Consider the following 13,431-nt stretch of genomic DNA (forward strand, 5'->3'; position numbering starts at 1 on the left):
GCCTATTTTTCTAGGTTAGATGTGGCTTTGCCTCTTTGTCGTCACTTACACTAGTTCTCCAGTCCAAGCCTAGACAGGATTTGAACTTGTAATGGGGGGGGGGGGAATGTCAGGACTTCTGTATCCATCTTAGCAGTGGTGGCTGGTGCCCAGAGTAACTGTTGGGGCTGAAAGTAGCAAGTTGCCTCAATTGCCATCACCTTTGTCCCTTCTCTGTAGATTGTTTATATTTTCAAAGTGAAAAAGTGGGGTGGGGATGGGATCACACAGGAGCATGCTGATGGGGAATAAAGGAGGTTGGTGGGGAAGAAAAAGGACTGCCCTCTACCTTTTCCCATCACTTTCCCTTTCAGAGTAAAAAAAACCCCAAAACTCAACACCTTATAGTAAAGAGCGGGGTGCAAGAGCAGCCACTCCTTTGCTGCTCTTAATCCTGGCCTCTCCCTTCATATCTAGCGCCACCCTAGTGTCCTACCTACTGCTTCACCCACGCTGTCACTTATTAAATGGCTTTGTTCCCCTGCACTCAGCCTGGTGTAAACGTCAATGAAGGTCAGTTTTATGATTTTTCCAACGTACCAGTCAGATTTTAAAACTGAAATCTGATAAACTAGATTTCAGTTTGATCAGTGTTATAGGCAATGTTAGATGGAATCTAATAGATTAATAACCCTTTTTTATTGAGTCCAGGAAGCATTGGTTTACTAATTTAATGACAGGTTCTTTTCAGGTTAACTTTTATCTTAGACAGTACTTCTCAGATCAGTACACTTAGTTTCTCTTAACCAGTCAACAATGTATTAATTCACCCAGAACCACATTAGTATACAATCAACAGTTCATCAATCAAGGGTAGACAAAACCAGTGTTCTAGGCCTGTACCGAGCACAACAATATAATCTTACAAGCAATTGTCATAGACTAGGGTTGAGGCTTAGCAGTTACATTAATGCAAATCACCAAAATTTCTTATAGCATTTACTTGTTATCATCAGTTGTGTAGTATCTAATACACTTATCACAATTCCAGTATTTCTTCAAGGAGTAAGAATGTGTGTGTCTGTAAGGCACTTCTAAGTGCCTGCTATTTGAATGGTTTGGTCTCAAAACAGACAAGTACAGAATATCAAAAGGAATTGCTTAAAATTATGGTTCATATCTCTCTTAGGCCAATTTGCTTGGACTTACAAAGCCCAGCATTAGGGATGTAAATACTGTTTAAAAAGTTAACCATTTAAACAATTTAAAATGTCGTTTAAACAGTTAACTGATTAAGCCTCTGTGGCGAATCCCGCTGGCCAGCACAGCCGGGGCCACTGCTCCAGCTGGGAGGTGCTGCTCCGGCCAGCCAGCGGGGCCACTGATGCCGGCCGGCCAGCCCGGGATTATCAGTTAAGGCAGGTTAACCGGTAAGACTAATGCTTACCGATCTAAGATATAGTTACTTGAGATGTAGACTCAGTGAGCTAATCTTTAGTTATTTATATTAAGGAACCAAAGAAGAAATATAATCTTTGAAATGAAATCTCACCACTTAACCCAGGGATGGGGGGAGAGTCCTTTCCACACAGTTGTTCAAGGCATTGGTTGCACTTAGGATTCTGCAGCTTCTTCGTGGGTTCAGTCAACTCTTGGTCCTGTGACTCTGGATGAAAAGAGTCTTTCCCCCATCAGTGAGCTCTGGGGTCCCACATGGTGACCTTAGTTTTATATGCTGTGCTTCCAGGGGCCATTGGAGAGGGTCACCCTCTCGATTTCTGTTGGACACATGTCAAATAAGGGTTCAGACTTCAGCTTTGTTTCTCTGCTGCTTCCATTGGCATCCAGTAGATGGCATCTGTGTACAATGCATTTCTTCAATCCTTTCCTTATTGGTGGCTTTTTCTGTTTGATTAATTTCAAGGATTGTATTTCAGTATTAGCCCACATAATTAGTTGGATTTCTGCTCTTTTTAAGCAATTTCTTTTAATAATTCAAAGGTATACCCTAGTTTATATATTTCAACATCTTCCTTGTGCATACAATTCCTTTTACTTCTAGAATGCAACAGTTATTTACAATGAAAACCAACAAAATCCCTTATCTTCCAAAGACCAATGGACATACGCCATACATTCTTTGTCTATAAGTATTTCATATTATATAGGGCTTACAACACAACAAGAGATGCTGTCCTCCTATAGAGAGATGTAGATCTGACTCACAGGGCACACAAACATGCAGCTTCTAATTTGGGGTGAAAGGCACATTTTTGGTACAAAACAGATAATGCATGGTATATTTGACTTTGAGGGCAAACAAATGTATAGTATATCATTTGGGGGCGAAAAATTTGGTTTGGATTTTTTTGAGGTAACAGTTTGCCTCATTTGACATTCAGTCTCACAGCAAGCTGTATCTTGGTTAACTCACAACTTCCCCACCCATCTGTTGATCCATTCAGTGCACAGTGGGCCGCTTTTCATAGGACAACAGTGTGTTACCCTGCTTGCTAACTTTTTAGAGTTCTTTTTAGCTAGGTTGGGAGAAAGAGGTTTTATCCATACACGTTATGAGATATTCTGGCCCAGGCAATTAACAGTACTCTGATTTAGCAATTTTAGTTTCTGTTTGTGTGGGAAATTGTGTAAGTCTATCTTGATCCCAGAACATGAGAAGGGAAGCATCGAGGAATGAGGAAACTATATAAAGGAATAAAGTTGCTATTACATGGGATGAAGATACATGAATACATCTTCATTGCCGGGATTAGGAGAACGATGGAACCCTCCCTTGAACAAGAACAGTTCAGCTTTAGTAAAGAATGAGGAGCGACAAATGCCATGTTGGTAATTCAGCAGGAGAGAAGTGGCTAGAGTACCAACAGGAGAGCAACAGTTTTGAAGCTTCAGTTAAGGATTCTGCACTAGACTGTGGATCTGTACCCTTCTCTTCCCCTTTTTGGTACTTTCCTTTTCTTTTTCAAATATGCCTAGACTTCCATAACATCGGACCGTTCGGTCTTACAGGCCATTCAGGAAGAGTATACCCTCCAATTCCATATTATACCCTCCCCCACCACTACCGTCCCTATGTCTCTTGAGGGACCAATCTCCCGTGAGTCGTGTGTCCAGAAATACTATCGCTCCTGGAGTTGGGAGCAATAGAGCCAGTCCTCCTATTCTTCAAGGGAGAAGGGTTTTATTCCCTCTGCTTTCTTGTACCCAAAAAGAAAAGGGGCTATAGAGCCCCATACTGGACCTCAGGTTCCTTAACACCTCCATCAGTACAAAATTCTGCATGGTGACTTTGGCATATATCACACATTCATTAGATCTCATGGACTGGTTCAGTACCCTCAATTTGCAAAACACCTTTTCATGTTGGAATACCAAGAAACTTCTTCATGTCCATGTACTACACAATCATTATCAATACAGGGTTCTCCTGTTCAGCCTCCTCACTGCTCCTGTTGTTTACAAAATGCCTGTTAGTAGTATCTGCCCATCTCCAGCATCAAGGTATTTGTATACCCATACCTCAACGATTGGTTAATCCACAGAAGATCAGTTCAGCAGGTCTCCAACTCTGTAAAATCAACCTTACATCTGTTCTCAAACTTGAATCTAAAGTGTGGTGTGGAGAAAGTGAATAAGAAAGTGTTATTTACCCCTTCGAATTAAACAAGAACAAGGGGTCACCCATTGAAAATTAATGGGCAGAAGGGTTAAAACAAACTATAAGGTAGTACTTCTTCACACAATGCACAGACAACTTGTGGACTCGTTGCCAAGGGATGTTGTGAAGGCCAGAAGTATAACTAGGTTCAAAAAGGAATTAGACACATTCATGAAAGATAGGTTCATCCATGGCAATAGCCAAGATTGTCAGGGATACAGCTCCATGCTCTGAGTGTTCCTAAGCCTCTAACTGCCAGAAGCTGGGTCTGGATGAATCACTCTATGATTGCCCTGCTCTGTTCATTCCCTCTGAAGCATCTGGCATTGGCCACCGTTGGAAGACAGGATACTGGGCTAGATGGATCATTGGTCTGACCCAGTATGGGCATTCTCATGTTCTTATACTACCTTAATATAACAAATCTTGGTGATTTCCTGAGCTATCTTTCTATTGCTTATGGCAGTGCTTCAAAGGGAAAATCAGTCTCCTCTCAACAATGATCTAAATGGATCATGGAGTGTATAAAAGTTTCCTACCTTATTAACAAACTCCAGCCTCCAGCCAGAGTAACTGCTCATTCTGCTATATCACACACAGCCTCAGCAGGGTGCTTGAGTAGGATACCAATTGCTGAAATTTGCAAAACAGCAACTTGATCTTCATTGTATACTTCTTTCCAAGCATTATTCCTTGGTATCAGCTTTCAGAGCAGATGCACAAATGGGAAGAGCAGTCCTGCAATCTCTGTTCAAATGAGCTCTGAGTTCCCATCACCTTGATTTCTGAATTGCCTGTTAATCACCATGAGGGGAAACCACGTGCACAGGAACTCAAAGAAGAAAAAATGGTTACTTACAGTAACTGGCTTTTTAACATGCTCTTTGCATGGTGGATCCCATGACCCACAGCACATCCCCACAGCTCGGAGACTCTTTGAGACTCTGGATGGCAAGAAGGAACTGAGGGAGTAAGCAGGGTCACACTGCCCTTTGCCCTTAGGAGAGGGGGTGCAAGGACACAAAGGGTGCACGCATGACCCCTTAATGGACACTGCTTTTTAAGTTTCCGAACTCCTGTGCAAGGGGTGCTACCACACCATGAGTGGGATCCACATGCACAGAACATCTTGGAGAAGCACAGTTCAGTTACTTACCTCATAGTAACTGTTTCTTTTCCCAGCTAACCACTCAAATTAGATGGGGTGGGATCTGAGTTACTACAGAGAATTCTTTCCTGGGTATCTGGCTGGTGAATCTTGCCCATATGCTAAGGGTTCAGCTGATCGCCATATATGGGGTTGGGAAGGAATTTTCCTCCAGGGCAGATTGGAAGAGGCCCTGGGGAGGTTTCGCCTTGTGCTGTAGCATGGGGCATGGGTCACTTGCTGGAGGATTCTCTGCTCCTTGAAGTCTTTAAACCATGATTTGAGGACTTCAATAGCTCAGACATAGGTGAGAGGTTTATTGCAGGAGTGGGTGGGTGAGATTCTGTGGCCTGCATTGTGCAGGTGGTCAGACAAGGTGATCATAATGGACCCTTCTGACCTTAATATCTATGAATCTAAGTTAACGTGTCAAATTAGCACAGGCAGACTTAACTCTGCCCATTGTGCACATGCATTATGATCTTCTTTAACTAAATTAGCACATACTATTTCACAAATATAATGTAGTAGAAATCTTTTTTACAGCCTTAGATATGCATATTTTATTGTACAACACTGTGTATTATGTGTATGACAGTGAAAACGATTTATAGTAGCAAGTGTTGAAGAAGGTTTCAGAGTAACAGCCGTGTTAGTCTGTATTCGCAAAAAGAAAAGGAGTACTTGTGGCACCTTAGAGACTAACCAATTTATTTGAGCATAAGCTTTCGTGAGCTACAGCTCACTTCATCGGCTGCATACTGTGGAAAGTGTAGAAGATCTTTTTATACACACAAAGCATGAAAAAATACCTCCCCCCGCCCCACTCTCCTGCTGGTAATAGCTTATCTAAAGTGATCACTCTCCTTACAATGTGTATGATAATCAAGTTGGGCCATTTCCAGCACAAATCCAGGGTTTAAAAAGATCGTCTATGGGGGGGGGTAGGAAAAAACAAGGGGAAATAGGTTACCTTGCATAATGACTTAGCCACTCCCAGTCTCTATTCAAGCCTAAGTTAATTGTATCCAATTTGCAAATGAATTCCAATTCAATAGTTTCTCGCTGGAGTCTGGATTTGAAGTTTTTTTGTTGTAGTATTGCAACTTTCCTGTCTGTAATCGCGTGACCAGAGAGATTGAAGTGTTCTCCGACTGGTTTATGAATGTTATAATTCTTGACATCTGATTTGTGTCCATTTATTCTTTTATGTAGAGACTGTCCAGTTTGACCAATGTACATGGCAGAGGGGCATTGCTGGCCCATGATGGCATATATCACATTGGTGGATGTGCAGGTGAACGAGCCTCTGATAGTGTGGCTTATGTTATTAGGCCCTGTGATGGTGTCCCCTGAATAGATATGTGGGCACAGTTGGCAACGGGGACACCATCACAGGGCCTAATAACATCAGCCACACTATCAGAGGCTCGTTCACCTGCACATCTACCAATGTGATATATGCCATCATGTGCCATCATCATTCGATGAAGTGAGCTGTAGCTCACGAAAGCTTATGCTCAAATAAATTGGTTAGTCTCTAAGGTGCCACAATACTCCTTTTCTTTAAGTGTTGAAGACATTCTGATGTATGTTTGAAAATCTTATGCTTTTAAGACAATGACGTTCAAGCTGACAGCGGTTGTTCAGGCTGGATCTGATAGCCTCTGCAGCTCAGCCAGATTGTTTCAGTATGAGGTGATTCCTGTAAACTTAAGTTTTAACTTCTTTCCCCTCCCTAAAACAGTTGAAAGTAGGGGAACCAAAGGAATTTCTCAGGCAGAAATTCGATCGGCTATGAATGTGGGGAAGCTAGAAGCACGGATGCTCTGTCGTCTTCTAGAGAGATACAAAGTTGTCAAGGTAATGTCTTGTGAATTAACATGAGATTAAAGACAGGGTTGCAACTACCATCACTGTGGAAATAAATTAAATAGAACTTAATGGTCACTTTTATCTCAAAAAAAAGAGAGAAAATAGAAGGGATTTGAAGATGGGCAGTGAAAAAAGAGACCTGTAGAAACTATAAAGATTGACTGTTCCGTTTAGAGGGGAGACAGATAAGGGATAGCATATGCAAAATAATGAATGGGGAAGGCAGTGTTTGAAAAATTAATTCAACATCAACAACATAGATTTTTAAGGTGTTTAGGCGGTATTGTGCTCTGCATTGCAACACATGACTGATTTGGTAGCCTAAATCTCATTTCTGAAATGGATTTAGACACTTAGGAGCCTAAATTCCATTGACAGTTGGGATTTAGACTCCTAAGCATCTAAATCCCTTTTGAACATGAGATTTAGGCTCCTAAATCAGTTGGGAATTGCGACGTTAAGTGCAGCCATGCCTAATACTTTTAAAAATCTAGCCCTAAGCTTACTTGCCAAGCTGCAATACACAAATTCCCCAAGCCATGCCCCTCCTTGCCCAGTCCCTGGTTAGCTGCCCCAATACTTAATTTACCTGTACGTGGTAGGAGACAGAAAATGCTGGCTGTTTGAAAATGGCACTGGCTAACCTAGGTGGGAGAGTAGGAAAGAAGTTATGGAAATTGAGTTTGACCCCCAGAATTCAAATCCCTTCCAGCTGACTTCAGTATGTATCCCATCATACACAGGGAGAGAAGTCCTGGCATGTGTGGAACCCAGAAGTGAAGCAAATCACCATGTGGTATTCACCCATAATGGTGCACAGTCCCCATGTAGACACAGTGACATGTATTGAATCAGAAAACAGTTGATAGTGTGTACACAATCAGTGCATACAATCTAATATGAAAAAACTCAGTGCAAGATAAACCCTCCTGTGTAGATAAAGCTTTAGTAGCTTTTACTGAGGGACCTTGTCAAAAGGCGTTTTGAAATTTAAATAAATTGTCAACTGGTTCTCCTTTATCTGAACATATCACTAAAGTAACAAAGAATTCTGAGAGATTAGTGATACATTATTTTCCTTTGAGGAAGCTATGCTGTTAAACCCTGTCATACCTTGATCTTCCAGGTTTTTTATCATTTTAACAAATTACCATATAAAGCTTACTGGACAATAATTGCCTCGATCACCCCTAGAGCCTTTTTTAAGTATAGGTACGTTTGCTACCCTCCAACCCTTCTGTATAGCAGTTGTTTTAATAAGATTGCATGTCGTGGCCAAGAAATTGGTAGGATTTAAAAAAACAAAACATATTCCCAGGATTCATATCTAAAGTTACTTTATATAAGATTAGAAAAGGGATATAAACATGCTTCAGGACATAAACCAACCATTCATTGATTGGGGTGGGGTGGAGGTCGGAAGAAATTCCTTAAGTATTTGTTCTGGGCTTTTCTACACTTGAAGCATTTGGTTCTGGCCACTGTCAGACCAGATAATGGAGTAGAAGGACCCCTGGTCTGATCCAGCCTTGTAAGTCCCATATTCCAGCAACTTCACACAGAATTATGGTTCTAGAACAGTATGCATCAAACTGATTAAGAAACAAATACCTTGGTTTTATTCAGATGTCTGTAATACAGAATAAGAGAAAATATATTGTGGTATGTGATTGTTATCTACGCAGGATACAGAATTTTTGTGTAAACAGAATGTTTCTCTGTTTTCCATGAGCTGCAGACGTGGCCCGCCTAGTTTTTAAGAATAGAGATTAAAGCTTTGGGAGGTGGGGCTTGGAGGAGGAGGAGGAGGAGTTGAGAATCTGGGTGGTCAGAGGACAAGGATAACGGAGGGGGAAACGGAAGAATTTGCCAAAATAATGACTTTCAATCCTCTTAGGGATTTATGGAAGATGAAGGTCGGCAACGAACAACAAAGTACATTTCACACGTTTTTGCAGAAGAGAGTGATTTAAGCCGTCAGTTTGAGAGGGAGAAGGCCCGGAGTGAACAGTTAGCGACAGTTAGCTTGGCTCTAGTGCATGAAGACTCCCTGCCTGAGGAAGATCTGTCTCCTGTAGAAGAAGACACTTTCCTCTCAGAATCAGATAATGAGGAAGAGATGAAATACAACAAGAAACGAGAAAAAGGAGTGAAGGCCAACTCAGATGCACTGCTGAAATTCAGCTTCCGAGATGGCCCCCATCAGTCAACACCAACTAAAGGTAGGGAATGGTTCTCTGGGGAGTCTGGCTTTCTCATGTAGGTTTCCTTTGAAGAAAATAGAGAGGACATCAGGTTTGTTTAAAAAAAATCCTCTTCTGCAGCATTGCCTGCACCCTGTTTGCGTTTGGTGTTCTCTCCCCAAAACTTACTATATTGTTGGGGGGCAAGGGTGACACATTCGTTCCTAACCCCACTCTCTCTTCCTTCTGCTGGGGACTTGGAACAACTTCCTTGCCTAAGGTTGCTAGACTGGGAAACTGGTGTAGGGGTGGGGTACAGGTGCTTCTTCCCAGTCTCCTGTGCACTCCCATCCGTCTCTCTAATGAGCTATGGGAAGGGGTCACCTGACCTGCCATAGATTTATGGAAAGGCTGCAGAGGTGCATGTTGTGAACTCCTACTCTTTTCATGCTCCAGGGGAGGTTCCTCTCAGGCAAGACAGTCTTTGAAGTGGGAGACAACCCCCCCGTTCCCCCCTTTCTTCAGGCAGCAGCTGCTGACCAAGCTAATCCTGCCCCCTACTATCAGGTAGGAATCTACCTGGAGAGTCTTCTACCTGCAGTCAGGGAAGGGGGGGAAAGCATCATCACCTGGAGGATGTAAGTGTCCAGAATTCACTCAAATAATATTTAAATTTTTAAGACTGAGCATAGCTGTTTACTCTCCTTGAGCCTCCCTGTTTCCTGCAATGGCCTTATTGGATAGAAGATGCTTGAAGAGTATAGCCGGAGACACTTTAAGTGAACCTGTCTGCAGGCCTGGGCTAGGTCCCTGTCATCTAGGGAATGGCTGGGCATGGGAAAAACCTGTAGGAACTGAATAATGAAGTGGCCAGCCTAACTGGACTTCTTTGTGTTCTTAAATTAGGCTGCAAGTTCCAAGCCACGAAGACCCTGGTGAAGAAGCTGCCTTCCCCCCGCCTTCTTGAAGATCCTGAAGAGCTCCCAGATGGCTTTGCAGAGGAGGATTCTAGTTTGGACACTATAAAGCAGGAACCTAATCTCTCTCTAGGCACTCATTCCATAGATGAAGAGGGGGATATGACTGTGATTGAGGAGGTCAGACTTGAAGACCCCAAGGTAAGATATTATGGCTTGATACTTGCTCTCTTGTTGGTACAGCTGCTTGAAGTATGAGAATTCCTGCAACATTGGGCAGGTGACCCTCTGACTGACAGTTTTCTACTTTTCATAGCAAGACCTCCAGCTACAATCCCTTTGTTTCACATTGGTTATTTTGTCCCTCTGCTTTCCCATCTCCCTGCACACATTCAATCTGGTTTTGTTTAAAGGTTATCAGCAGCCTAGTTGAGTCATGCAATTCAAAGTTTAGGGAATGGAATGAGAGGATGAAACTGCGTTCATAGGAACTTCCTCATTGTCAGTCTTTCAGCTCAGGGGGCTTGGGAAATGCCACTCCTTGCTTGCACACAGAGCAGACTTCGTTCTTTAGTCGCTATGCACATTGATCACCACTTGCCTAAAACATTCAGAAACAAGCATAGTCAAATGCCATAGGGCTAAAACCGAGTGAGATTTGTAGGAAGAGCAAGCATGTGCTAGACCTAAAGTCATCCTGTAGTTTGAGTGGTAGAGATCTGTGCTGAAGGTTCAAGGTTCAAAACCTGATGGTGATGCATGATATGGACATGGTTATTGCAGTTTGGTGGAAGTTAGACTAGTTGTTTAGGACACAAGCTTCAGACATGGGAAAGTTGGGTTCAGTTCTCTGCTCCACCAGACTCCCCTGTATGACCTTGGGTAGGTCACTTAGTCTGTGCTTCAGTTCCCATCTACAAGATGGGAATAAATAGTACTGATCTGCCTCACCAGGATGCTGAGAACATGACACATTAAAGTTGAGAGAGACTCAGATATTATGGTGATAGAGGGACAGATAGGAACTCCTTGAGTTTGTACAGATTGAATTTCCTCTCTCCATGCTCTTCACTAGAAGAACGCTGAGCAAAAGAAGGAAAAGCGCTCCAGAGCCACTGCAGTGGAGAGATCTCATGAAACATACCGGCTACTGAAGCGCCGAAATCTCATCGTAGAAGCTGTCCGAAACCTCCGCTTAATCGAAAGCTTGTTCACGTAAGACAGGGTCTGAAAGCTGTTTACTTGTTTAGTGGGAGCCTGAAGCATTATGGTAGCACAATCACTGCTTTGAAACGTCTGTGCACTTCATTACATGGTGGTTGATCGTGGTTTCCTGTCGACAGCATGTTCTGTACTGTAGGAATGCAGGTATTTACAGTTTAAGAGTAACTGCACTTTCAGCCCCCTCCGTGGTCTGCTCAAGGAATGCCCTCACAGCCTCTAGTCCGTCTCCCTACTGACCAGAGGTATAGGTTTGCAGCCCCCTTATTCTTCACTGTGTTTATCCCAGCAGATCTGACAAAAGTCCTATCCCTGCACTTCACTTTGTCTCAGAGGGCTATTAACGGTATTTGCCAGCAGCTACAAGTAACGAGAGTTCTGTCAAAGCACAGTACATTTATTTTAGGATAGGTCTGACACAATAAACATACAAAACAATAAAAGGTCTAAATGCGTATATAAGCTTCTTCGAGTGATGGTCCCTATGAGTATTCCACGTGTGGGTGCGGATGCATGCCATGCACTTGAGTCTGGAAGTATTTCTTGGTAGTGTTAGTTGACCCACACATACATAGTGCATCTCCTCATGCTCCCAGTTGAGGGTGTAAGAGGTAGTGTGGGTTGACGCCTCTCCAGTTCCCTCTTACTGCCGCATGGCCTGAGTCGGAACCTACTGTTCCTTCATGCTCTTTGTTTTCTAAGCATGACCTACTTCTGCCTAGCTGTAAATAGTTTGTACATAGGTTTTCTTAGTGTTTAGATCATTTTTGGTATAATTAGTTTAGTTCTCTTCCCCGTTCAGGGACTGCATTCTGCCCCCTCACCTCTGCCCAGGACTATGCCCTGGATTCTGGGCTTAAAAAACTGTTTCCTGCCTGCACTCCTTCTCTGAGCAGGGAGCACCAGCGATGCCTCTCCTGCCTGGGTGAGACACACATTGCAGCTAACTGCGCCATTTGCAAATCCTTCTGCCCCAGACCCAGGAAGCCCACAAGCCCTGCCTTTGAAAATATCTGATGAAAGAAGCGATGAGACCCAGGGTGCATTGAATCCAGGCTTGGGAGATCCCCCTGTACAGCATCTCTCCAAGCATACATGACATTTAAAGTATCCTACCACATCTGAGCTAATGCCCCATTGAGATGTATGAGGCAGTTTGCAGCCCTGAGCAATTGTTTCGGGGTTTGCAGATGCAGCCAGAAATCATTGCCATGGTGCACACTCCTTTCACATTTTCAAGTTATTCTACACAGCCATACGCATTAAACTTACCTTTGTTAAAATGAAAGCTGAGATTCTAGAAAACAGGATGGCAACCTCAGAAGAAGTGCTGGGTTGTTCTTATGGCACAACCTAGCCCAGTTCAAGTCTCAGTTTAGTTACTGGCTTAAAACCAGAAAAAAAACTTTCCTACATTATGACATCAGGCACATACCACACTGCAGTTGCTGTATCTTAGCCACTGTTTCTAAACACGTCACAATTTAAGTTTGCCAGAGGATGCTGATGACTAAATGTTCCTTTCAGGCAGTGACAAACGGAGCTTTCAGATGTGGGTTGAGCAGCCTGTGGCAGTTTTGGTGCAAGGTTAAAAATAGAATTAATTTTGACCACAAATTCACTATAGATTTTGCAGCTGTAAGCAGCATGGAAATGTCACTGCAGCTAAGAAGTGTAAGATGCTGTTTCATGTTCTAGGCTTCAGAAAATGATCATGGATCAGGAGAAGCAAGAAGGTGTTTCCACGAAATGCTGTAAGAAATCCATTGTTCGACTGGTACACAAGCTTTCCCAAGAAGGGCTCCTCAGATTCTACCGCACAACGGTCATTCAAGATGGCATTAGCAAAAAGGTAACTTGTTGCTCTGAGTCTTTGCTGCTGGGAACTGTGGCGGCAAAAATTGCTGCTTATACTGCGTATTATCAAGCTAGTCTTGGCCATTTTTTAATTTAGAACTAAATGACGTAACAGACAGGTAGAGCTTTCAGCACATTATATTAAATATTCTCCAATGTTGACACCCGTCAGGCCTTTCTTGTAGAAATACTTTGTTTTATTAGTAACACCCCAAAAAAGCTACCAAGAGACTACACTCAGCAAGCCAAGATTCCTCCTAATTAGTGCTTGGAGCTTCCCATTGTCACTTCTCTGGTAACTGGCTGGTTGCTCCCTCTCAGTATAGTTCAGACTGTCAAACAGTTCCCCTTTTTAGCCTTCTCTTGGAAAGCAAGAGCATGTGAAAACTTCATAAATTAGCCTTTGGGATTGAATTTTCCTAAGCTTGATCTTCATCCAAAATTGTCTGTGTTCTTTAAGTTGAAGCAAAATCTCTGCATCTGTTCTTGAGTTTCATGGAGGTAAAAACAAATTCTTTAATTTGAAATAATTATTGAAACTTCCTTCACACAACTCAAACTGGTGCTTGCTGT

The 13,431-nt window shown here is 42.7% G+C and overlaps 1 protein-coding gene across 4 annotated transcripts in view; it reads left to right on the forward strand.

The window, feature by feature from the left end:
- Positions 1-13,431, forward strand: part of GTF3C1 (general transcription factor IIIC subunit 1) — an 83,945-nt gene that overhangs the window by 19,613 nt on the left and 50,901 nt on the right. For 3 of the 4 annotated variants that reach the window (XM_048865740.2, XM_048865742.2, XM_048865744.2), the window contains 5 exons: positions 6,553-6,668; positions 8,578-8,902; positions 9,770-9,981; positions 10,856-10,995; positions 12,700-12,853. In XM_048865740.2, the coding sequence (XP_048721697.1) occupies positions 6,553-6,668; positions 8,578-8,902; positions 9,770-9,981; positions 10,856-10,995; positions 12,700-12,853 (947 nt within the window). The remainder of the gene's footprint in view (positions 1-6,552; positions 6,669-8,577; positions 8,903-9,769; positions 9,982-10,855; positions 10,996-12,699; positions 12,854-13,431) is intronic. The other variant, XM_048865741.2, reaches the window with a different exon arrangement.

Source organism: Caretta caretta, chromosome 10, assembly GCF_965140235.1.
Source record: "Caretta caretta isolate rCarCar2 chromosome 10, rCarCar1.hap1, whole genome shotgun sequence".
NCBI classification, from domain to species: domain Eukaryota; kingdom Metazoa; phylum Chordata; order Testudines; family Cheloniidae; genus Caretta; species Caretta caretta.